The following is a 27,813-nucleotide window of genomic DNA, read 5'->3' on the forward strand; positions in this document are numbered from 1 at the left end:
ACAGTTTACCAAAAACTTAGTGACTTAAAACAATACAAATTTATTATAGTTCTGAAGTCAAAACTTCAAAATGGATCTCTGTGAGCTAAAATCAAGCTATCAGCAGGGTTCTGTTTCTTTCTAGATGCTCTAGGGGAGAATCTGTTTGTCATGTGTTTTGTATTGCCTTTTCCCATTTCTAGGGGTTGTCTGCATTCTTTGACTCGTTTCCTACTTCAATTAAGAAGCTAGTAATGGCTGGTCAAGTCCTTTTCACATCAATACTGACTCTTCTGCCTTCCTCTGCCATGTTTCAGAACCCTTGTGACTGTTTTGGGCCCACCTGGATAGGTGAATAATTGCCTAATTAGCAATCTTAATTTCATCTGCTACATTAATTCTCCCTTGCCATTTAAGGTAGAAACATATTCACAAGTCCTGGGGATTAGGACCTGGGCATCTTTGGGAAGCCAGTATTCTACCTATTGCGTTCCAGATATGGAAGGGTGAAAGTTTCATAGATTTTGAGAGACTAGTAAGTAAACGACATACTGTAGAATTAATTACCATCATTTTCTGTTATCAAATTTTGGCAGTAATTTAGTTATCGAGACTTTTTCTCTTTTCATCACAGTGAAGTATAAATTTTAGGTTTACATTTTTATTTCTAATTTTTGTAAGCATCCACCCATCCATTCATTCATCCATCCATCTTTCCAACCAGCCATCCAACCAACAAATACTTAGTGAGTGTTTACAATAGACTGTGAAGGAAACTGTGGTTAAGAAGGCTTAGAGATTTTTAAAAAATGGTAACAGTCAAGAAATGGATATGTTAATTAGCTTGACTCTAGTGATCAGTTCACTATGTATCAGAACATCAGGATGCATACTTTAAATATATGTAATTTCAATAAAACCTGGTGAGAAAAGAATGTCTTAAAGATACTCATTTAAGCAACCCTATGTGCTACAAATCAATTACCCTGTTTACTCCACGATAGCTCTTGCTCTCAAGGAGCATACGCTACTAAGGGCTTGCCAAATGCCCCCTGCATATTATTATTAAATAGAGATATCAGGAAAAACTGGAGAATGGTTGATGCATCTTTTCTTTTCCTTGCTTTGTCCTTAATCCTCCCATCATGCAAATAACAAAGTTTCTAATCTTGATCTTTTAACAAGCTAATGTCAAGGAAAAAATATCTACTTAGGATGATACTTTGTTTTTCTTCTACCTCACTTTATTTTTTCAAAAAAAGACCTTTCTTATTTTTTTTTAAAAATGTACTGTATAGAGGGAAGGAGATGTGATGTGTGGCTCTCTGTTGGGCCAAGTACACATTTGGTAAAAGATTGGGAGTTTGATCAGTTCCATATTGTAAATTCCAAAATTCTTTCTGGCTTTGAAAATAAAGGAACTCGATTTAGCCCGTGGCCAATAAGGTTGACAGAAGATTTAATGCTAATCTTTCAGTATACAAAAGAGCATTGTGTCTGTAAGAGTGAGCAGGTGTTCTTTGTTTCTGCTAAGTAGGATAGGAAGCCATGATATTAAATCAAATAAGAAATAATTTAGATTTAGCAACCTCAAGTGTATTAAAACACAGGAAACTGTTACTAAGGAAAAATATAGATTTCCCTTAGACAAATCATCTGATCCATATTCACATATTATGAGAGTTCTGATATTGGGGCAAATATTATACGTGGTTATTAACATCTGCTAAATAAATACTGAAGTGAAAAAAACTTCAGGTAGTCCTTTCATAATATATGCTACCTCAAGGTCCTACGCTCTCAAGAAGGTATTTGAAAGATTCGCTAGGGACTGTCATTATGAACCTTTGCTAAAGTATAAAATCTCTGTCAATTGAAAGAGAAAAAGAGACATCAACTAAACCCAAAAAGTCAAGGTTTCTCACAGAGATAGGCTGCATTTATCTGGAAAGATGTTCCCTCAGCCATTTGCCTAAAATATCCTTTGTCTCAAGGACACCTGTTTGTAAGCAGAAATGATTTTTAATCAAAATTGATCCATGCTTTCTGCTAATTGTGTTTTTAGTTTCTTCTTACTCTGTTTGAGGCTAGTTCATCACTTAGTTGGATATGAGAAACCTGATCACTGAGTCACATGACTCATCTCTAAGATGTATGTAGCTAGAGAGAGGGTGATTATTCTTTACTCAAGAGTATGAAAATTTGATTTTCATTCTCTGGTTTATAAACATTGTTTTACTAGATGTTACCTATATAGGATAGCACACACTTAGCAAACACATTTCTTACAGTCTATCCCTAATCTTCCATAACTGCTGGTTTTATCCATAAGCTTAACCTTCTTGTATCTCCTTCAGCCTACCTGTCTGTATTGTCATCCTCCCTGCCTTTACACACAGTAACCTTCTAGTCAAAACGATTTTGCCCAACTTACCTGATCTTGCCGACATAAACCTTAAATGAAGTCTTATTCTATTCCTCAAACATAATATGTCCCTTACACCATTGCTATCTGGCTTCAACTAAACTTTTTCCTGCTCAGATCTCCAGTCACCTCTCTCTTTTTTAACCAAGCAGTAGTCTTTCAGATCCAACAATGTGTGACCTCTTGATCCCCATGTGACCCTGATGCCCCCTTCCTACTACCTAAAAAACTCTCCCCCTTAAATTTGGCACATCACAAACTTCAGCTTTCTTCTACCTCCTTGGTGACTGGTCTCAGTTATAGAGTCCTGTTCCTTTTCCTAACTCTAGAAAGGTGGTGCCCAGAGGGTTCTCGAGTTCTCTTCTCTTATTTATTTATTTTTATTTTTATTTTTTATTTTTATTTTATTTTATTTTTTTTGAGATGGAGTCTTGCAGTGTCACCCAGGCTGGAGTGCAATGCCGCGATCTCGGCTCACTGCAACCTCCACCTCCCGGGTTCCAGCTATTCTCCTGTCTCAGCCTCCCACGTAGCTGGGATTACAGGCATCTGCCACCACACCCAGCTAACTTTTTGTATTTTCAGTAGAGATGAGGTTTCACTGTGTTGGCCAGGCTGGTCTCAAACTCCTGACCTTGTGATCCACCCGCCTCAGCCTCCCAAAGTGCTGGGATTACAGGCGTGAGGCACTGCACCCTGCCCTCTGTTCTTATCTTTTGAGAGCATAAAGAGAATTGACATGGCAGAAAATATAATGAGTGTTTGTACTGATTGAAGTTCTTTTGGTGGCGAGCAATGGAAACTGACTGAGGCTAAGTCCAGGGAACAGAGAAAAAGCTCAACAGCCAACCTTGGGGAAGAGCTTGAGAACCTAGAGTAATGTTAAGAATGTCAGCATCAGAATCATGTGCTTTTTTCTAGATTGCCACTGTTACAGTGTTTGGTTTCAACAGCCCCCATATCTTTATTTTTCATCCCCTCCCCATGTCAGCCTTATAAATCTTATGTGTTTTTTTAGACTTCCAAATGAAACTGTAATTACTCTATGAAAGCTGTCCTGATTTTTTCAAGAATTGCTGAATGCACTCATCGTTGAGCTAGAATTGTACCAACTGTGTGTCTACTATTTTGCCACAAGATATGGTGCAATTATTGTGGTTCCAGGGTCTTTTTTCCTTTCTCTAAGCTAAGAGACATTTATGGGAGAAGGTAGTGAATTGTCTATCTAGCCCCTCTGTTTTTCTAGCTTATCTCCTCCAGCACCCAGTGCTGTTTTGTTTTTTGTTTTAGTTTTTCGGGTGCTTGTTGAAGTAGAGTTTAGCAATTTAAATAGTCTTAATCTCACAGGTCACAAAGTTTAATTATGCACAAATGTATGTAGTTTGGCCTCAATCAGGTATCTCAGAAAAGAAACAATGTAGAAGTGACAGCTTATATATTTTAAGAAAAAGCTACTTCTGAACCCCTCATCACTCTAAACATTTCTGTGTGTAAATGTGTATTTTATATTTCATTTTTTAAGTCTTAGTTTTTTTTCTTCCTGTATATTAAATTTGATGGAATTTTAAACAAATCCTAAAAAATCATTTTGTGGTTTCCATTACACCCTAGCAAAGATGACAAGTAACACTGACATTTTATTATGAAGAAGATACATTAGCTTTATGTTTAAGATAAGAAGTCATCTTTGTGTCTTGCTGACACGACATTTAAAGTGTTGGTGACAAAAATAAACAAGAAGCAGAAATGTATACAGAAAGGTTAAGAGAAATGAATGATAAAGAACAAAATAGTTTGCTAAATAGTATTAAAAGTTATTTGTACAGAGCTATAATTTAAATGTGAACTTAGGATACAGAAGGATCCTTAGTAAGCGTTTATATCTGTTAAATATTTTAATTATTATGACTGTCAACATCAGACACAGTCTCTATACATGAACTGAGTCCTATTGAATTGGAACTGCTTCTAATAAAAAAAAAAACAAATTCTTTAGTCACTTATTTACTTTTGAAAGATTTTGAAACAAAACACCTTGTTGATGTACTAGTTAGGATACTGCTAAATGCTGTAACAAGAAAGTCGTTACATTTCAAGAATTCAAAATAATATCAGGTTTGTAAGAGTTTACCGCAGGTATTCCTGACAGAAGTATGACTTTCTTCCACATGGTGATTTAAGGCTCTGATTTCTTTCATTTCCTAAGGTATTCGTGTACTCTGAACTTGACTGGCAGAGGAATAAAGTGGGGTAAAGACATCAAACCTGTATCTTGATCACCTTTTCCCAAGGTGACACATGTCACTTCTCACCCCTTTAATAGGAACTTTTATATGTCCCTACTTAGAAGCAGGAGGATCTGGAAAACCTGGTTCTTGGCTAACTAGCTGTTTACTAGCAACAGTTCTATAGTGGTGAAAGCATGAATCGTGGCAGATAGTCAGACGATGTGCCATAGTTCACCCTTGTGCCACCAAGTTGTTTTGTTGCCCTTCTTCCTACACATAGAACACATTCACTGCAACTCAAGAGAAACAGCCCAAAGTCCTATTTCATTTTTATATCCAGTCCAATATCTGCATCACAGTTAGCTGTGGTTCTTTGCAGTCTGGCAACCTATGAACTAAAGTTCATGGTAACTGCTTACGACACCTTCCCTCCCCATTCTGCCTCAGCACAAATCCAATATACAGTAAAGGAACAGGAACAGGAGAGCTACAGGTAAGTTTGCCATGTGGAAAAAGGAAAAGCAGGAAATGCATGGCAGTAATTGTCCAATTACAATAATGAAATCCTATCTGGCAGGCACCGTGAAGACACCCTGCCAAGGAAGTGTTCCAGATCTCTTGATCAGAGCTGTATTGTGTATTCTGAAAATAACTCCCTCGTCCTTTATTTTCTATGGCCCTCTGGGCTCTACACCTTGGGAGCTTCTTCCTTATCTATTTATTCATGGCGAAATTGGAAAAGAAATAGGACCACCTTCAGCAAACTATCGCAGGAACAGAAAACCAAACACCGCATGTTCTCACTCATAGGTGGGAATTGAACAATGAGATCACTTGGACTCCAGAGGGGGAACATCACACACCAGGGCCTATTATGGGGAGGGAGGAGGGGGAGGGGGGAGGGATGGCACTGGGAGTTATACCTGATGTAAATGACGAGTTGATGGGTGCTGACAAGTTGGTGGGTGCAGCACACCAACGTGGCACAGGTATACATATGTAACAAACCTGCACGTTGTGCATATGTACCCTAGAACTTAAAGTATGAAAAAAAAAAAAAAAAGAAACATGACCACTTTTTTGGTTGTGCAATTTGGGAGCCTGGAAACTATTTAACAGACCATTTTGAAGTTCAAGTTCAGCATTTACCAATACACTTCTCTTAGAAACAGAAGATTTCATATCTGTGGACCTCCCCTTGTTACACGTGCCAATGTTCACACCTTTATCAGTCAGTCTGTCCAGAAAAAGAAACATTTCCAGGTCTTTCCAATGGAGGGAATGTAACATAGGGAATTAGATATACATATGATAGGGAGAAGCCAAGCGAATGATTGTGAATATACCCAGAAATTAACTAAATCAGGAAACCATTGCATACTCTAGGGAAAGAAGAGCAATAGGAAGAAGTGATATTATCAGAGCTAAGAGTGCTGTTAATAAAAGACAAAACTAAGTCCTATTGAAGAGGAACTAAGCTCCTTGAGAGATGTGAGCCATTCATATTCTTTAATCTTTGTGTATCCTCACATAATAAGAACTCAGTGTTTGTTTAATTGAACAGAGCTGAGCAATAAATCCTTCCACTGACTTCAGTTAGAAATACCCATCAAAAAATAAAATGTGGCAGAAAGAATGGTATTCGATATTGGGATAGCCTTTAATTTGTGGATCAGCCCAAATCAGTTATCTTGGGACCTAATTTAGCAAGCCATCATCGGCATTTACGGAATGAGAAATTGTCAAAAGTTTTAATTTAAATATTCTCTTCCTGTATAAGAGTTTAGGGTTTGGTACAATACCAATTTTTATATAAACATAGAAGGAAGAATTAAAAAGCAATAAAGTCTGTAAGTGGCTCATGCCAAAATATTTTTTTTTTTTTTAAGTTGGAATGGGGGATGGGTGTGGAGAAAGAGAAAAAGCTTTCCAGACTTGTTAGGAAAATAGCAGCTATAGCTACAGTGGATATAGAGCTCTATCTTAGTCTTTTATTCTTTTTTGGAATAACCTTCTAAGTTGATAATGATATTGCTTTGTCTACTGCTTTGAGCCAAAAGCTATCATCTTATTTTTCTTTACTGTCACTTAAGAAAGAATCTGTAAAATATTACATTGGATATTTTAGCAGTCAAAATGAATTCTAGAGTATGATCATAATTGTGAAAACATTGCAAATGTCATTTAGTTTGTTCTTAGATGTCCTTTATATACTTGAGTATATGGATATGCTGGATTCAACACAGCTATGGCTTTTAGGAAAGACTTGAGAAAAGTCTCAAAATAGTAGATACATTTAACAACTTGCAAATTGAGAATAGTTTGAGAAGCTTTTATGACTATGTTGTCTTTCCTAGAGAGAAGGAGAGTCTTGCCTAAAGATTCCTTGGTAAAGATTTCTACTTATACTATAAATGAAGATTTGAGGGTAGGGGAAGTGTATGACAAAGTCAATTGCCATGAATGCTTTCAAAACATTTTACTATTAGAATCTAAGAATAGAAGGCAACCTTCTTAAATTTATAAAGACTATCTGTAACAACTTGAGACAGGACTTTGTTTTGTTATATTAAAGTAAAATTATAACAATATTACAAAGAAATTTCAGGTTCACAATCACTTTGTGTTGCAGCAAGATTTATACACAAGAAGATATGTTTCAATATAGTTTTAATGAACATATTTATTCTGTTTGTGAAAAAAAAATTAGCATACCTGAGAATGTTTATAATTCTTCCATTCATATCTAAGCTTCAGGCTTATGGCTTAAAATATAATGCAGTGCACTTCACATATTTGTTTTGTCTTTTAGCCTATAATGCTCCCATTTAAAAATATTAAGACTTGGATGTAAACTGTGCCTAAATATGTAATTACTGACTTTAAAAGGGGGAAAATACCTTGTATTATCTGCATGGTACCTAACATCTGAAGAGTAGGCTTCTCTTTCTTGGGTTGACTCTGTGAAGTGAGGGTCGTGAAATAATCACTTGTTAATTTGGCGATTTTATTAAAAGTAATCACTTTGTTTCAGTCATTATAATATCTGTAGTTTTGAAAACATGTCGTGAAAAAGTCCTTCTTTGGTATTGATCTAGAGCAGAAAATGTGCTGTTTTCCATCTTTAATTGAGTTGATTTCTTTTAATACTATTTTACAATGATAATAAAACAAGAGGCATATTTGTGCTGTTTGAAATAATTGGCTTTGGTTTTTAAGGATGTTATCCATAATTTCAAAGAATATCTTTCTGATCTGCTTAGCCCTGAGGAGTTTAGAATTTTCTTGAAATTATGGGTGTCTCTTGAGTATTTTTCAACGTCAATTCAACTGTAGCTTGTGGTGCTATTAATTCATTAGGAAGTGACACAGGAAGAAAACTCATTATGTGATAATGTAAAAACATGTATTTGTCAAAAAATAAATTAAGGCTGTATTGAAAATCCATCAGGTATTGTAGTAGGGAGTCAAATGGTTTATTGGATACATTTGGGTGTTGACACTGTTTTTTCAAACAGGTAAACATAGAAAATATTTTAGTTCCAACCCATAGACACTCTATATCATGCATTTAAATATGGTCTTTTTTCCATACAGGTGATATTATATCCAACTTCTAATAGCTCCAAATCAGCTGAATTACACCAAATGGTAGTTCCAAAAAATAGCCAGGATTCTGACTTAAAAATCAAACTGGCAGTGCGAATGGATAAACCAGCACATATGAAGCATAGTGGGTGAGTATAAATTTGAGGATTGTTTTCCTGAATTACTGAATTTCATTTCAGTGTATTGTTTTTGTCAGTTTAGTGAGAGAACCAGTATAGCAGACTTTTACATGGAGTTTTCTCAAAAAGTGACACACAAAAGTTATCTTACTCAATGTTTTTAGACCCAAAGATGGCTTTATAGCTCAATACATGGGTCTTTAGTTAAGATAACTGTATGCATGCTACCACAATATTGGAACTTGATTGTGTTAGTATTACTCATCAGTCATATTGATACAGGGCACGATACCTTCTAAGAAACATTCTTCAAATTACAATAATAGTTGAAACAAGTTTAGCATTGAGATCCCTAGAAATAAAACCTCCATAGACTATATAAAAACTAAAACATAGTGTAGATATAACCCAACGAGGCTGTATATATTTTGACAAGAGGGATATGAGTGTTCATCCAAACATGTGAGTGAGAACTGAATCAATATTGGAGAAAACTGCTGTTGCCTGGGGAATAAGTGCAGGTACTGTCTCCTGGGGATCACCAGGGGTCAGAGTCAGCCTTCATCTCTGCCAAGGTTCTTTGTCTGTTGCAGCTGGTGATGAAACAGGTCTGAACTCTTGAATAAAATGAATTTCCATAAATCCAGGACTTCCTCAGAATAACACTTTGGACTTACTATGGCCAAATCCCAGCATAGGGTTATTAGCCATGAGGAAAGAAAGGCGACCATTTTTCTTACTGTGGAGAGTAACACTTTGGACTTACTATGGCCAAATCCCAGCATAGGGGTATTAACCATTAGGAAAGAAAAGGGACCATTTTTCTTACTATGGAGGAAAGTAGTTGTTGAAGTAGCTTACCCTGAGTTTGGCAACAAACACAGAGGTCTTAAAAAGTGTATCCTTGTAACAAGCAGAGTCTGCTGGCATTGGGGCCCAATCACTAACATCAGGGTGGAGCGAACTGATGATTCAAAAAATGAGGAAGATACTTTGGACGACCATTAGGGGAAACAAAGTTAGGCTCTGGGCAGGGGGAAATCCAAGGTATACATTACAGTTGGGATGGAACTAATGACTGTATTGCTTTTTGGTTTAGTAGGCAGCATGTGCAGTGTCAGACCTCACCAAAGGGAAAAAGTACATGAGAGGGTGGGCTCTTAGAAGGTGAACCATGATTCGGACAACCAACGTTATGCATCTTTAATGTAGTCATGTAAAGTCAAGTCTAACTATGACTCAGCTTATAATGCACATAGAGTGTCTGGGATTTAATATTTAATTCATGCATCCATCTACCTGCTCACCAGTAATTTATGCAGCAGGCATGTATTGAGCACTTACTGTCTTCCAACTAGGACACACTTTAATATGATATTATTGCAGGCCTATAGGAACTGGCTAGTCAGGGATTCAGACTTGTATGTAAATAATTATGATAGTGAGTGATAAGTGCTGTAAGACAGAAATGGGAACCTGGGAAAAATAATGCCTGATTTTTGCCAGGTACAGTGAATGAAAGTCTCACAGGACACCTGACTTTTGAGATAAAACTTAAAGGATAAATTTATCAGGTAGACAGTGGGAGAAATGTCATTCTAGCAACATGACAGCATGTACAAAGGCAGGGAGTCCTGGAAGGACTTTTAGCTGATGATAACAAGTTCAGTGAAACTGTCAGAGTGCTTTGAGACTAGAGAGAGTGCTAGTGCTCTAAAGTGCTTAGAGACTAGTAGAGTTACACATAAAAGAACACAGTATGTTCCAGGAACTGCAGTTGTTTCTCCACTCTTTTTTACTCAGTCCCTTTTTCTTTTGATGAATGGCACAATAAAAAAAAAAAAAAAAAAACCAGGAACCTATCATAATGTCAAGATGGCCCTAATTTACCCGTCCACAGTACCATGCCGTGGTGAATACCCCTGGACCTTCAGCTTGTCCCAAGAACAAAGATTGAACATGCATAGGGCAGGTCCTGTAACCTTTAGCTCCAGTGGGAAGAAACCCTTGCTCTCACCTGGCAGTTCCTTGGTTTAGCATACACCAGGATATGTGAGACAATCCAGACCCCTTACAAGGCTTGATTTGGAGGTAGGGTTTGTTTTTTTCACATCTCTTTGAATCAGTACCCCTAGAATGGCCCTGCATTTGACTTCTGCCCAAGACTAAAGGTGAAGGAAAAGACTAAAGAGGATATATCATAGTCTCTTAATTTAATCCATAAAGCTCAGGAACTCACTGAAGGACTCAGACCAAAAATGCATCATAGCCCAACCATATCAATTATTATCTAACATTGCTAAGAGATACAGGCATTTCTAGATATTTAGGTATCTCTTCAGTTTGTGATATACACATTGAAGCAATGTTAGAACTGAAAATTATCTGTGATGTTATGCTAACATAGTATGTTGTGTAGCAAAATTAAGAATGTCATATTCTAAAATAGTGATTTGATTAAAATATTTTAATACTAATATTAGAAGAGTTGAACATTTTCAACATTGCTATAATAATAATTGATCCCTACGGACAGGGAGTTATAGGTACTTTAACCTAAGCATCTGTTCTGTTTCCTCAGTACCCATGTGGTAACAGTTTTACACATTTTGAATAATACACCTATGTGTAAACATATATTGGAGAACATTTCACCTATAGCATAGCTATATTCATCTTTTTCTGAAGTACTTCATAAATGGATTTCACTGCACTGAGTTACATTTAAGAAGAGAAAGTTAATCTTTTTCTTCCAAGTATTCCGTCATACACCAAAGCAATAATGTAACAGGAATAGTAGGTTAATAGCATTTTGCTTTGAGCCTGGATCGTGTTTTGTTGATCATTTCTCCTATAATCAATAATTAACAGATGGATAATTTTAAAAGAGACAAGTCAAGTTTTAAAAATATTAATTTATCTTTAAAATACAGCAAACTCTTGTTACAGATAGAGTTGTTAGGTGGATTAAAAAATAAATTGGAGGATAATGGATTTTTATCTTCAGAGCACTTTAGACTTTGAAATCTTTTGGGACTTCAGTAGTAAAAACCTATTCTCTGTTTTAATAATGTGGACATCAAATATATCTTTCTTGCGTGAACTATTGTAACATGTATTCTCTGTTTTATTCATTTATCACTTATCTATAGCCCTTAAAAATATTTTTATCAATGTTATTTATATTTGTCTGTGTGTTCTCAACTGTACTCTGTTTCTTAGACCTATTTGAATTCTCAATGCCTCCCACAGTGTATGATCAGAGATAGATATTAATGTGAATAATGATGGTGAAAATGTAATATTGTGCTCCCTAGGGTATTAAGGGAAAAGTAATACAAATGAGAGTAAGCCTTATTTACAAATTGAAACTTAAAGGTTCTAAACACAGTTTATTGGGAATAGAACATAATTTTAATGTAAAAAAAATGCCTAAAATAAATGAAATAAATGGTGTTTAGTTCTCAGTGTTGCATTTTAAAATGATTGTTTTTTTAAACCAGAAGGTAAAATGCATCCAATCTAAAGCTCATGTTTCTGATAACTAATCAGTCTACCACTATACATTATAGTTTATTTGAGTATGACTAACTACATGTAAATGAAAATTAAGCATAACGATGACTCCATCCTTTTAAAACCAAACTGAGCATTACCACAAGACGTATATTTAGCAAAAACGAGTTTATTTATTCTTTTGGAATATGTCATCTAAACTAATTATAGAAACTAACCCTTTGATAAATTTGTTGAACAAATTACCAGCTACGTTTTGAATGGTTAAATGGTTCACATCCAGCTTTTGAATTTATTTTCCTGGTTTGTGTGTGTGTGTGTGTGTAACATGAAGATAGAAGTGTTCTTGAACAAATGGGTTATACTTTAGCATAGCCTAGTGGCTAAGTAACAGTATTAACTTAAAACTCAAATAACTATTCCTATTTTTATTAAATAAGATTATTTTCCTAATTCAAAGGTTATTTTCTCAACCAAAAGGGTAAAATAAAATGGAACTAATAAATGATGGTTATGACAATTAAATCTATAACTGAAAAAGAGAAAATTGGCTCTCACAAATATGTGGAAGCATTATTACCATGATCTATGAGAAGTCTGCATGCAACTAATTACTTTTATAGTAAAAATAGAGTTTCATAACTATGTAACTATAGAAGACTTTTATCATAGTTTCTAATTGGTAAGAAAATTTTAGCAAAACCACTCTCAGATGAATCTCATATTTCTCTTTGTGTAGAGTCATGCTTGGCTATTTACACATTTGTTGAATGAACGGATGGATTAAAATATTTTGACATTGTCACAAATAAAACTCTCTAATTTCCATCATAAAGATGGAAAAGGCATTGGGCTCATCTCTTGTTGCAAGGAGAGACAATAGTTGAACTTCCAGCAGGAAAAACGAGACAAGCCCCACACTGACTGCATTGTGGCCCCACTATTTCCCAGAGAGAGCACCAGCTGGGCATCCAGAAATTGGAGCAGCATGCCTATGTAAACTGCATTCACACGCTAAATATTCAGACATTGTATTTGCTCATAAAGTGAAATGACTGCACTCTAGTAAAGTTCCATTATTTAGCTTATTATTCCAGGTTTATGATCTCCAACTAATTTAGGGGAGGAAAATCTTAGCTGCATCAAGGTAGTATTTGCTCAGAGGGTCCAGGCTTTAAACAAAGCCTAGTCTGTTCTTTCACAAAGAAAATTGATATTTCATTTTTAAATGTACCTTTTAGAATGACTTCCCTCTATGTCCTTGTCTAAAATAACTATGTTTGGACATCTGACCTTGACCTGAACCTATGTATGTGTAGGTCTACTTGCATTCCCAGGTTGAACTTGGCCAAGCCTGGCTTATCCTGATTTCACCGAAATCTTACTTGAGTCCCTTGAACTGTAATCATCATCATCATCATCTTTTTTTTTCTTTTTTTGGGACAGGGTCTCACCCTGTTGCCCAGGCTGGAATGCAGTGGCACCATCTTGGCTCACTGCAGCCTCCACCTCCCATGCTTAAGCAGTCCTCCCACCTCAGTCTCCCAACCAGCTGAGACTACAGGCGTGCACCACCACCCTTGGCTAATTTTTTTGTTTTGTTATTAGAGACAGGGTTTCGCTATGTTGCCTAGGCTGGTCTCAAACTACTGCACTCAAGTGATCCTCCTGCCTTGGACTCCCACAGTGCTGGAAATACAGGTGTGAGCCACTGTGCTCAGCCTTATAATAACATTCTTCAAGTTTTAACCACATCATTTGACTTTATTCAAAAGAGAATGCTTAAAGACAGATGAGAAAAATAGAAATGTACAAATCATCATTAATTCCTTGAGAGTATAAAAGTTATATCCCTATTAGGGCCCTTTGCTTAATTGTTAGACTTTAGTTTACATTTTTATTTGACAGCTATTATGGATGTAGATAAGGTAGTTTGTTGCTCTTTGTGTGTTTATTTTTCTGCTAACTTTATTTTGTCTCCTCCCTATGTCCAAGGGAGAAAAATGAAAATATTACATAAGGGCTTTGAACCATGTCTGAGCAACTGACTTGAATGATTTATCTAAGAAATGAGCTCAGATTCTAAAAATAGAGAACACCTGGAGATTATTTCATGGCAAGTGAGAGGAATAAGAAAGCACTTTCCCTTTAATTCAGTCTAATGTTGTGTAACACTTTTTAAATTACAGATATTTTCAGTGCATATTTTAAATAACTGGTGGTGCTCATTGTATGTTTTACTACAATTTGCTAGTTTAACTTTTAATTTTCTTGCTTAAATCATTAAACAAGTTGATTTGATCCATATAGCTCTACCAGTCTATCAAATCTTGCTAGTTGTGGTATTAAAATTTGTCAAGTTTTATGATACATTGTTGATCTCATTAGACTTACATACCAGGTGAGTTAGTTTTAATTTCATCTCAGTTATTTTTATTTTTAATTGTAGTTTTGTATGTGATTCATTTTTATTTTAATTTAAAAATAATTTTTAGACAGGGTCTTATTCTGTCTTCCAGGCTGTAGTACAGTGGCGTGAACAGAGCTCACTGCAGCCTCCATCTCCTGGGCTCAAGTGACCCTCCCACCTCAGCCTGCTGAGTAGCTGGGACCACAGGTGTGTGCCACCATACCTAACTAGCTTCTTTAAAAAACTTTTTGTAGAGATGGGGTCTCCCTATATTGCCCAGGCTGTTCTTGAACTCCTAGACTCAGGTGATCCTCCTTCCTCAGTCTTCCAAAGTGCTGAGATTACAAGTGTGAGCCACCACACCTAGCTAAATTGCTTTATTTGAAGAGGGATTGATAAACCTAAACAGCTGACTCAATACTTACTGTCTACATGATTTTTGTTTTGTAGTTACCATCACACCCAAGACATTCATGTGATTGTATAATTAGCCTAATTAAATGTTTTGTGAAAATAATCAGTGAGAGAGGCTAGTGTCATTGAGATTAGGGTTCTAAAGACCTTTGCCATTGCCAGCTCTACTCTAGAAATGCTCATGGTACTCACCTCCTCTCTTTTTTCTGTCTCTTATCAGATGCTGTCTCTACAGCAGCCCATCCTGTTTACCCAACAAAGAACCCTTCTCTCTCTGCTTCCGATTCTACTTTTAACTGGCTTCTTTTTTTTTTTTTTTAAGCTCTTATCATTATCTGTGTTATATTTATTGTTTATTAACTGTATCCTCAACTAGAATGTTACTGCCATGGTGTAATTTGCTATTGAGTAGCTTCCCAACTAAATTTGATTCCCATAGGGTAGGAACTTTGTCTTACTTGCTATTTTTAAACCCAATTTTTAGAACATTGCCTAATACTTAGTAGAAGCTAAACAAATATTTGATGAATTGATGAACTTTTTTTAGAAAAGAACAGAATGCAGAAATTATGCTCACAGTTGTAAGTGTTGGACTGATTGTTTGGATAATAACTTCAAATTAATCGGCACCACTGTAAGGCGGATTTGTTGGAGTGTGTTTCAAAGCATTATTGCCCCAGAAGAATTACAGGAAGTCTCCCTTATTTACAAATTTAAATTTGACTATAAATCTAAAGACTGTATTATAAAGAAATATATCATTTCCCCAAAACTTTAAATTGAAATTAATTACTCTCTGTAGGGAGACTTGTTGCCTGTCAACAGTTATTCTTAGACCATCCCTGTGGTTGAACTGTAGGAGGAAGTTTTAGCAACACTTCTTATGGGTGGAGTATACCCCAGGGTTAATTTGTTTTAATTTGTAAGAATGATGTATATGTAACCAATACTTACCAAAATTAAAGGCAAAAAATAACACCCTAGATTTGAGCTTTGTTCACACTATCTTTGTGCACTCAATAAAAGTCATTTGCTTTCTTTCTGCTACAGTGATCCTTGAATTTGAATAGTCATGCTATATTTATTTCAGTATTTATTCTGTCAATTCTATTTGGTGTACACTTTTTTTCCATTTAGATCGGCTCAAAAATAATTCATGAAAATATTTTCCCCAACAGCTGACAAAGAAGAATGAGGAGAAATATACAAGGAACCAGTGTTTTAATGATTAGACAGGCAGGAGGAGTCCTAGACTGTATACAGAGATGAATGGACTAAGCAAGTAAAAGCATGGGCTGACAGTACCAAGACTTGCAAATATTTCAGAGTCAGAGCATGGCAGTGGACCAAAATTAGGACAAAACTTAGGAGCAGAAGGTTACATAAACTAGAAAGCAGGAAGATACGTGGCAGTAGTGAAGGGCAATAGCAACAAAAGTACAGCATATGGCAGCAAAGCTGGACGTACTTGAAAGTCCCTGAAAAAAAGGAAGGAAAAAGCTTAGGGAAGATCAGCAGAGGTCTAAAGAGGAGAAAATGAGTGTTTATGGAACATAGTAAAGGATAGGACGGGGCCTAAAAATACAGGAATGACGAAAAGGAATCTCTTCAAAAGTAGTCCAAGCTTGTCTGTTAGTGTGTTTAATTTTGGCATTCTTTCCATAGATGTTAGCATACGGATATAAGGGTCCTAAAGAATATTCCTACTCCTCTCTATGTAATCATCACTAGCACTTACTTGAATGGGGCATTGTTAATAGGGTATAATATCATGGCCACAGCCTCCTATGTAGACTATCTGAAGCACCTGAAAATCATAAGTAAACAGTACTGGGGAAGATTATACAATAAATTTGCTTTAGCATGATAGATGTGTGTTCAGATTATAAAAAGAAACATCACCACAATTTTAACATTAATACCAATGTCGATAACATGAACAGAGGAAAGAGTTTACAAACATTACATTTGTAATTATTCATCCTGCATTCATTTATATCCTTAAGGTTAGTACATTAGTAATTAAATCAGAAACGAAAAGCACATCTTATTATCATGATTTTAAAAATGGTTTGTTACTTTAAAAAATACAAATGTATTTTTAATGCCTCTGGTTATTTTACATATCAATATTAATACTTCTAAAACACATTTTAAAACATGTTTTTGACAGTGGATTAGAAGGATATAACAGTAGTCCAAAGGTCAATCAAAGAAAAGTTGAATACCACCTACTTCCACCTTTGTGAAATTGGCAGCCTCATCTTTTCTGCCATTTCGATTGATCTTTAGGTTTATCTTCAATTTACGACTTCTTCCTCGCTGACATTAGTTAATCTCCATCTCTCTCTATAGTGTTTCCCACAACTAAATCCCTTTTTATTCCTTCTGCCAACCCTAATTCAGTCTCTATCCTAACTAACAAAACCTGTTCAAGGACTTTTCTACTGACGTTCCTGTTTTCCTAACCATTTAGGGATTCAGGAATACAATTATATCTCTACTTAAAAAAAAAAAATTCAATTGCTTCCCAAGTGCCTGTGGGATTAGATGCAAATCATTTAAGCTAGCATTCAGATTCTTCAAAAATTTGGTTCATCTAGATTTTATACCCAACACAGACTCCCAACTTTGCCAAGTGGATCAGTTCATGTACCCTGAACATGCTTTTATTTGCTTAAATCTATTTCTTTCACTCTTTTACCAAATCCTACCACTCTGGTACCAGGTTACACATTTTCTCATACGTATGTGCCAAGAGAGGCAGTGTTTTTTCTCTAGAAGTGATATTTCCTCAGAAGCAGACTCTCCGCTAACTGCAAGCCATCTTGTCCCTACTCCCTTGATTTTGAGAGAACTATTGAGTCTTTTTTATACCAAGACAATCTAAAGAGATGCTAGCCCTCCCTCTGCCTCATCAAGATTACTCCACATTTGTTACCTTACAAGCTGCACAAGAGAATCTGGAATGGGAGGTGGGGCAGAAGCCCTTCTGCCCAAGGCACTCTCAACCACCTGTGTTCCCTACTCCATCTCTTTACTTTTTACCACAGCCCACAGGCCCCAGAAGAATGGACTTTCTCCCTTTTTTTCTGGCTGTCTAGGACCTTACTTAGTAAAACTTTTGATTAAGTCAGCCAGACTTGCCCTTTGCTGTATTAAAGGGGGAGATGAGTGAATTACAAAGTTATTTGTACATGTGGTAGGTTGATCACATAAATAGAACCAATAAACAGGCTTCCTAAATTCATACCTTGTGCCCTAAATCTTTCTTGTCCCCTCCAACTTTGGGTTTGGCCATGTGGCTTGCTTTGGCCCCTGGGACAGAAGCAGATTTGATATAAGCATACACTTGAAAAAGCACATGTACATTTTCACTTCCTTTCTTGCTTGCTTCCTTCACCATGAGGACACACATGGGCTAGCCCACTGGTAAAGCAGAACTAAATCAGCCTAGTTGTGCTGACCTGGGTTTCAGGCATATGAATGAGCCCAGCTGAAATGAACAAAGCCAGCTAGCCAACGTGAAACTGACCACAGACCCATGAGTTGGTCATGGCCCACCCAGCTCAGATCAATAGAACTGCTTAATAAACTATAGGCTCATAAGAAATAATAAATGGTTGTTGTTTTAAGTCACGAGGTTTTAGGGCAGTATGTTATACAGCAAAGGTTAGATTCTGTGCACTCTTGTCTTGCTACAAAATCCTATTCACTTTTTTTTCTATTATACATCAAATGCACAAAGCTGGATGAATCATAACCCTTACCCCATGATGTATGTCACATTGATCTATACATTTATTTGTTTATATAATCTTTCCTGTATAATATGCCTTGCTACAAACATACTGTACTTTATCCGTTTCATCAAAATGGACATTTGAGTCATTCCAGATTCTTGCTATTTCATATAGTGGTACTGTGAACATTCTTGTACATGTCTTCTGGTATATATATGCATAGTTTCTCTTGAGTGGATACCTAGGAGTGGAACTGCTGAGCTAGTAAGAATGTGAATATTTATCTTTACAAGATAATACTAAACTTTTTCAAGTTTTACCTAATAATTCTACCAGTATACATTTCTTCCAGCAAGTATAAGATCTTTCTGTTCTTCTCTTTTTTGGCTTTTACCATCTACTACCTTCTTTGGATACTTTTCACATGATTTTGTTTATATCTATAGTTATATTATTGTCTCTTGAAGGCAGAGATCCTGACTCTTCATTGGTTAGTCCACATGCTTCAGAACATAGTGGATACACATTATTGTCTGATAATTGGTTGATTTAATTTCAGATTAAGAGACAATATGAAAATTCCCTTGATATTTTTCATTTTTCCATCACAGACTGACTTGGGAACCCCAAATTGTGCTCCCAGATAACCTTGAATACTCTCTACTATAAAATTATAACATCCACCTTCCTATTTGTCTCACCAGCTCAGATCACCTCCTTGTGGGCTGGACCTTATTGTTCACGATTATTTGACCAAGCACTGAATGCATGCTTGGTTTCATCAAATCAGTTATTCAACACATGTTTATTGATGTGTCAGACTCAATAAATGAGTAAATTTATTGAGACTGTGTCAGACTCAAGTGAGTGAATGAGTGAAATTTGCTGTAATAATAGTAATACTTAAAAAATCATCAACAGTAATGCATTAGATACCGTAGAGCTAATTACTTGCCCCACTGAAATGGAACAGCTGTTAACCAAATAGCATAGACTAGAAAATTTTAAAAACTGTAAAATTGAAAACAGTTTAAGCTGGCAAAACATAGCATAAATCATATGTAAAAAGTGTAGTATACTGTTAGATATTAATTGCTTCTTCCATGACTTTGACATCCATTTGGAAAGATACCACAAATAAGCGGTTCACAGAATCTATTTTAACTGGTAGCTTGAAGCTGTTTCCAAAATATCCTTATACCAGAATTCACAGAATGTTAAAAAAATTAACTAACTTTATTCTTCCCTGAGTGTTAATATACCTATACACGATCAAAATATCCTTATACCAGAATTCACAGAATATTAAAAAAATAGCTTACTTTATTCTTCTTTAAGTGTTAATATACCTATACATGATAGTGTTGTCCCAAGTCATTTGGATGGAATTTCCATTGGTGACTCTAGTCAGGGAAAGAGCAAGTATAAAATGATTATTTGAAAACAGTAGCTGAAAGATACTGTCTTTGTTGGTAGTGGTTGTGAGAATTATATGTGTTTATGGATATTTATTAAACAAATATGGAACATATTTAAGAATAGAAAGGGCTTAACTCCTCTTATGAAATGTGAAAAACTGTGGAAGGGAAGATGATAAAACCCGAGTGATCAGAAAGATTCTAGATCGATGTAGACTATGATGAACAGGGCAGAAAAAAATACTGAATAAAGTGAATGAGGATTGAACGTGAAATGTGTAAAACATTAAAATGAATCAGACAGCTACAATAAAACAGGAAAGTAATGTTACAGTTGAAAATACTGCAAAGAATATAAAGTTATCCTCCACAATATCTATTTGTCCACTGGACACAAATATGCATGTTTTATTTATAGAAAGACAAGTTCCCATTTGTTTAGCTTTTCCCTTGACCTTAAAATGAAAGTTATGAACGTTTGATAGCATCTGCTAATAACTTCCCAAACTTGCACTTAGTTATAGAAAACCATGTGTTGTTTACCCAAATATTTAGCCATTTGACTTAACTATTGTATCTGAGAGAATGAGAGTGTTAAGTGTGTTTGTAGTAATACATATGAATAATGAAATGTCAATACATAATTAAAATTTACTAAAGAACAGTGTAATACCATAGTAGGACAGCTTAATTGTAGTACCTAGAGTCTTCAGCCAGCATGCCAATTATAGCCTCATCACTGTGTGATCTTAAGGCAAGTTACTTAACCTCCTTGAGCCTCCCTTCTTTCTCTGTAAAATTGAATATGACAATCACCGATTTCAAAAGGATGCTGTAAGGATTAAATGAACTAATATCACTAAAGTGACTAAAACATTGCCTGGCACATTGTTAACAGTCCATTTTAGCTGTTATCATTACACAATAGATAATTTATGATTTACAAATAAATGACAAGATTTGATTTTATGCTACTATATTATTACACATATGATATTTTCCATGTGTAACCTTGAGATATTCTTCTGTTGCAATAGTCTCATATATATATATATATATTCATTATAGAAAAATGGAATTATAAGAAAAGTGTTTGAAAAGAACAAAAATTGGCTGGGCACGATGGCACATGCCTGTAATCCCAGCACTTTGGGAGGCCGAGGCGGGTGGATCACATGAGGCCAGGAGTTCAAGACCATCCTGACCAACATGGTGAAACCCCATCTCTGCTAAAAATACAAAAAAAGATAGCTGGTTGTGGTGGTGGGCACCTGTAATCCTAGCTACTAGGGAGGCTAAGGCAGGAAAATCACTTGAACCCAGGAGGTGGAGGTTGCAGTGAGCCGAGATCACACCATTGCACTCCAGCCTGGGCAACAGAGTGAAACTCCATCTCAAAAAAAAAAAAAAAAATCTCATAATACCACTTTCAAAAATATTCTTAGGTATATGAAAGTTAAAAGTACTGCTTTTTCTGTTTCATTCTGAACCACAGGATCAACTATTTGGTGCACATATTTTTGTTTCTGTGTGTGTGTATCTTTGTTATATTAACATACTCAATTTACAGTAATTTTAGACATGTTCTACTTCCAGCACTGACATTTTCTGCCAGCATTAAGTACTCTCTATGTATTTATAGTGTTTGGACTGTAAAAGTTATATAATGAATTAATGGGTTAAAATGATTTCTTAATTAAAATCATTGCTATAACTTACATTTCTATAAAACCAATTGGTTTTTATAAGTCATATAAAATGAAAAATGGAACTTTGTGATACAGAGCACAAATTGCGTTAATGATTCATAGATATTATGAGTGAAATGAAAAATTACTAGACAAGGAGAAGAAAGGAGAAAGTGTTTATCCTGCTACCAAATATTCAGTGAATGGATTGTAACTACAATCTTGTCTTTAATGTTTCCCATGGTAATTGTCAGGAAGAGGTATGAAGGATTGTGGGACCTTAATAATATGCCTTGCCGTTTTAATTGCTGAGAGAAGCAAGAGAATTTTAATTGCCAGGAGATACATTACTAATTAAAGTGTCATTCTACATTCATTCTGAAATAATTAGTTTGAATATTTATAAGAGCCGAGATATAAATTTAGTTTCAAATTTAGGAGCATACCCACAACACACTTTGTTAAAATTATCTATGGTTAAGAAAGGTTAACAATCATAAAACTTTAAATGTTTCTTTAATTTGATACAATTTAATTTTTTATTGGATTATTCAACTGAAAACTGGAATTCACAGTATTTTAAAACTTAGTATTCCTTTTAAATTACTATAATAGTTAAAGTCCTAAATTGCTTTCATGTTTCTGGGGCATTGGGTTTTTAAATTTTTTAGTTTTAGCATTCATTACAGTAAAAGGGAAAATCTTTTGTAAATGATGCCAACATGAGTATAATGTCATATATGAATTATAAATTCTGTTGATACCACATGGAAACTTGTAAATGTAGTCATGATTCAGTGGACTTTTAAAATTCTAGACTAAATCTCAAATACTCAGCTAAAATAAATTAACTGAAAAAGACATGTACTTGAGCTGAAACAGTAAACTTAACACAAAAAAGTAAATACATTAAATATAAAATGTGACTTGAAACATTTTGAACATGCGGTTACCTAAAATCATCAGTTGAAGTTTTATGAAGATTAAGGACACATTAGGAAAATGAAAAGGATGAAAAAATGTTTTTCTTCGTATGGTTATTGCATAAAATTAAAGTCATGCCTTATACTTGGCTTAATAATTATAAGGTTTATGTTTACAACACTTTAAATACTCACTTTTTTCCCTGTATAACTGGTATACAATTACATTTGTTACAAAGGCTGTTGATGGATTTAACTTGCTTGCCTTTTTGTTTTTTGGGGATTTGGAGCGCAGAGCATTGAATACTGATATTTCTCTTTTAATGACTCATCGTCACCAGCCCCTTTTTTGTTTTACTTAAATATTTCATTTCTGATCCCATCTCTTATTTTGCTCCTGCCCACATAGGTATCTGTCTTAGTCCATTTTGTGTTGCTCTAATGGAATACCACAGACTGGGCAGTTTATAATGAACAGAAATTTATTTGGCTCACAGTTTTACAAGCTGGGAAGTCCAAGATTAAGGGGCCAGCATCTGGGGAAGGCCTTCTTGCTGTATTAAAATATGGTAAAAGGCATCACATGGGTCAAAGAGAGAGGAGGACTGAATTCATCATTTCATCAGGATCTCACTGCCATAATAATGGCATTAATCCATTTGTGAGGGCGGAGTCCTTCGTGATCTTAAAGGTCCTACTTCTCAACACTGTTGCATTTGGGTTTTAAGTGTCTGACACATGAACTTTGGGAGACATATTCAAACCATAGCAGTATCCACTCTATATTGGTTAATATAGCCATGGATGTTGTTTATCCCTGTAAAATGTGTAGTGTGTTTTGTGTGTGTGTGTGTGTGTGTGTGTTAAATGTAGATGTTTTGTGCTATAGATTTTTTTTTCATTAAACATCCAATATTTAAGACCAATGTTCATTGTTATATATTCCTTTAGGTCACTGCTTCTTTTACTACCTGGCATACCACAGTGTCTACTACATTTTACCTATTTGATCCTCTAATGATAAACACCTGAATTGTCTCCAACTCCCATCATTATAAATAGTGTTCCAGTAGTTGTCCTTGATCATGTCCACTCACGGTCCTGTGGTAAGAATTTCTCCACTATGTATAGCCAGGAATGAGGCATACAGATTCTTAATTTCACCAAGTATTTCAAGATTGCTTTCCAGATTATCTGTTCCTACTTACAGTGCTACTTTCCTATCTCCTTACCCAAAATAGGTTTTACTGACCTTTCTAATTGTTGTTTTTCTGATAAGGGGAAGCAATGATATTTTTCTCCTTGAACTATCAGTAGAGTAATTTATATTGGTGGGGATTTTTTTTTATGTTAAACTATCCTTACATTCATGGAAAACAGTTTTTTATTTAAATGTTATGAGAATTTTTTAAAATTAAATAAAATTTAAATAATACCCTTCAGTTTATCTGACTGCTAATGAATTAAGGTAAATGTTCTTTTTTTTATTTTATTTTTTTTAAAAAAAAAAAAAAAAAAAAAAGGCTAGTTAAGCTGCCTCTTTTGTGTTTATATTCACCCCCACTGCCAAATTTCACATCTCAGCTTATAAGTTACATTGGTATATAATTTTTTTTCTTCACTGTTCTGAAAGGATTATCAGTCTAGGAATCAAAGGCATATTAACCTCTTTAAATCAGTTGGACAGTAATTTTTTCGCATTCTCTTTTTCCCTTTGTTTCTCTTTTTTTTTCTTTTTTTACTGAAACTTTTGTATAAGCGGGATTTTTCAGTCATTGGGAGTTTGTTAGAAACGTATTTTTAATAATGTCTAGATTGGAAACTTGGGTTGGAGGTAAGGGGAAGTATTTTTGAATACCTTTGGTGGCTATTTCAAGTTTTTTAGTAATTCTTGGTCGGTCTACATTTTTGCATTTTACATCAGTTTTTCCTTTGGAAAGTATCATTTTTTTTCCAGATTATTCTTAGATTTAGCTATTAATATTTTAATATTTAAAATCCTCTGATGTGTTTTATCTATCCTTTTATAAATTCTTTTTTATTTCATTTTTCTCACTTCAAATATTCTGTTTAATTTCTATTATTCCTGCAGAAGTTTGTCTCCAATACTTATCTTTTCAAGCACCAATACATGTGTATTAATTTCATCTCTCTTAAAAAATCTTAGTTCCATTGATTTCCTCCCAAATCTTCATTATTTCTTTTCTTCTGTTTCCCTAGGATTGTTGGGTTGTGTTTTTTCCAAATCCTTTGGTTGAATAATTCAGCTTATTTTTCCCTGTATTTCTTATATCCCAATAGCCTTGAGTTTTAAATATGAAATTTTTGTTTTTGTTTTATTTTATTACTCAAGTAAACGGTTTTTTCCCCCAATTCTTTTGCAGTTGTTTCACCTCAAAAGAGCGTTTTTTCTGCTTATATTGAGTTTTTTGTGTAAAATTTTAACCTAGTTTTATCTTTAATTTCATTCTCTATTAACATAAGAAAGAATCTTTCTTCTTCAACATAGCATTACACTTTATAATTTTCTTTTAGAATTTTTCCTCTGTTATGTGGTGCTTCTGTATTCTGTGGAGCATAATCTTTTTTTTTTTTTTTAATTTTTGCTTGTATTACCATTCATAGATACTTGTCTAAACAACCTAGGACAGATAGTTGTAAGTATACTTCTTTGATAAATAGTTGTATATATGGCTTCTTGAAAGTCTTTTTTTTTTTTTTTAACTTTTAAGATTAGAGTACAAGTGTAGGTTTGTTACATAGGTAAAATTTTTGTCATGGAGGTTTGTTGTACAGATTATTTTATCATCTAGATATTAAGCCTAATAACTAGTTGTTTTTCCTGATTTTCTTCCCTCCTCCCATTCTCCACCCTCAGAAAAGCCCTAGTATGTGTTGTTCGCCTCTATGTGCCCATGTATTCTCATCATTTATCTCCCGTTTATAAGTGAAAACATGGTATTTTCAGATATCAGCTTCCCTTAATCTCATTCATTCAGGCTTTTCATTACTCTCATCAATGAATTGTTTTGACCAGTGGTGACCAAGTCTGACCAAGGTAGCTTGAGAGCTTAGGCCCCCTTTCCCTTAATCTTCATTAGCACCCTTCGAGACCTCTGATGTGAGAGTTGAGGTTTTCTGAATCTTAAAGTACTATGCAAGTTCAACTGCTTAAAGAATCCTCTAGGTCCTTCTTTTCCCCTGACATCTCATTCATATAAAAATACTGTTTTCCATAAGACCCACCTGTGTAGAAATTTCAGACTCTGGTTACTGACCCTCATCAGTCAATGGTGTCTCGCCGGATTGTGTGCTTATTTTTTCTCCCCCCATTAAGCGTTAACCTTCTAGTTTAGAAATGCAATGGGTTTGGTTCTTTTTCATCTTATTGATCCTCACAGATGTGATTTCTACTCAAAGTAGGAAGTAACCTTGATCTTTTGTGGGCTCAATTGATACAAAACGTATTTTCATCTTCAGAATCCTGTAGCACTTTGTACTATATATTTTTAATTATATCTGAAGATATCTTTCTTAGCTCTCTTACTCGTAAGTGTCCTGTGGCAATGATTTGTGTCATTTTCATCTTTAAGTCCTCATTTTAATTCCTAGCACACTGTTTTACAATGAACAAGTCCCTAATAAATAATCTTAAATACCTCTATTTTTCTAGTCTGTTATTTACTTAGCAACTATAATTTATAACTATTCTACAACTATTCATTTTTCTTAAAAGCAAAAGGATATCATTTGTCTAATATTGCTTTGTTTTGCTTCATTCTGTGGAGATAAATTTACATTATAAAATTTAGGTTTGGAGAAACCCAATTACAAAAGGCAATTGCTATGAGGATGCCTTGTCATGCCACAGGTTCTGTCTCTGTTCCCAGTAGGCAGATCTAGTTTAGGACTGTCTCACAGCAGCCACTTAGTTCAGTTGGGTAGATCTGGTGCTAATAGTCTAGGGTTTCCTGTAAGGTCTTGTTGTCCTTCTTTATCCTCACTTTATCAAATGCTTGATAAAGTATTATTGGAAAACGTGGGAGTAAGACTTGCGGTGGAATTTTTGTAAAAGTTTTAAAAGGTCCCAAGAGACATGAGTCACTTTCACTGATGTGGGGCTCAGTGTATCATCCATCAGTCTACAACTCTTGCCATTAGCCTTTAAAAAAAGATCTATTTGTCATGAAGTTATTATCAACAATTCAAATATATATGTGTTTTCATCAATGATACAGCAATATTCTCTACTAGTTCTTACAGGAATGTGTGGTCAATATCAATAGGATAATTCTGATAATTATGACTTTTCTGTAAAAGTCTTGTAAACATACTGGAAAGGTTCTTTAACAGACTTTTTTAAAATAAAACATATTTATTATCTGGTATACTGTTACCTTTTTAGAGTACTCAGCTATTACTCTAATTAGCAAGCTGATCCAAACATATGACTTCTTACATCTCTGACATCCAAATATAGTAGACTAAGTGCATCTGAAGAATCGATCACATTAAATAACATTCTTATTTAGTTCTTACAACACTATGTGACAGGTATGATGAAGCCAGTTTACAAGATCACTGAGGCATAAGGAGGTTAAGAAATTTGCCCAAAGTCATTTAGCTAATACGTGACCATGATTTGAACTCATTTGTCTGATTCCAGAGCTTGTTCTCTAAACTGCTAGGCAGCACCACCTACTAATACAAAATACTTTTCTCCTTAAGTGATCACTGTCAGTTCATGATACTCAAGTACTACCAGAGGCCAGGTAACCCAAATACTTGTGTGAAGTGATTAGGTTATAAGTAATGAGGACTGGAAGTATCAGGATTATAGGAATCAAAAGATCATGTCCTGCAAAAGGGATTTCAAAATATATTTTTAAATGCTCAGCTTTCAAAGCACATTGGCAAGCCAGATTTGGTCCATGAGGTCACCATTTTTTATTTTTTGGTTTATAGAAACATCCCTCTGCATTACTACTTTTGAATAATTTAGAGGCTCTGCTAATTGCCACATACTCAGACACAGTATTTATTTCTTTTCTTAACGGCTAAGGAACCTTGGAGAGTCACATATTTTGAAATTGATTTCACTGAAATAAGAGAATGAAAGGAATAAAAAATGTACTTTTTCTTGTTTAAATCTTTCTTCATGTCATTTATTAAGAATAATGATGGCCGGGCGCGGTGGCTCAAGCCTGTAATCCCAGCACTTTGGGAGGCTGAGACGGGTGGATCACGAGGTCAGGAGATCGAGACCATCCTGGCGAACACAGTGAAACTCCGTCTCTACTAAAAAAATACAAAAATCTAGCCAGGCGAGGTGGCTGGCGCC

At 35.0% G+C, this 27,813-nt stretch overlaps 1 protein-coding gene across 16 annotated transcripts in view; it reads left to right on the forward strand.

The window, feature by feature from the left end:
• The window catches only part of CADPS2 (calcium dependent secretion activator 2), a 439,469-nt gene that overhangs the window by 187,229 nt on the left and 224,427 nt on the right, over nucleotides 1-27,813 (forward strand). For all 16 annotated transcript variants that reach the window (XM_031665933.1, XM_031665918.1, XM_031665925.1 and 13 more), the window contains exon 7: nucleotides 8,230-8,369. In XM_031665933.1, the coding sequence (XP_031521793.1) occupies nucleotides 8,230-8,369 (140 nt within the window). The remainder of the gene's footprint in view (nucleotides 1-8,229; nucleotides 8,370-27,813) is intronic.

The sequence above is a fragment of the Papio anubis genome, chromosome 4, assembly GCF_008728515.1.
Source record: "Papio anubis isolate 15944 chromosome 4, Panubis1.0, whole genome shotgun sequence".
NCBI classification, from domain to species: Eukaryota; Metazoa; Chordata; class Mammalia; order Primates; family Cercopithecidae; genus Papio; species Papio anubis.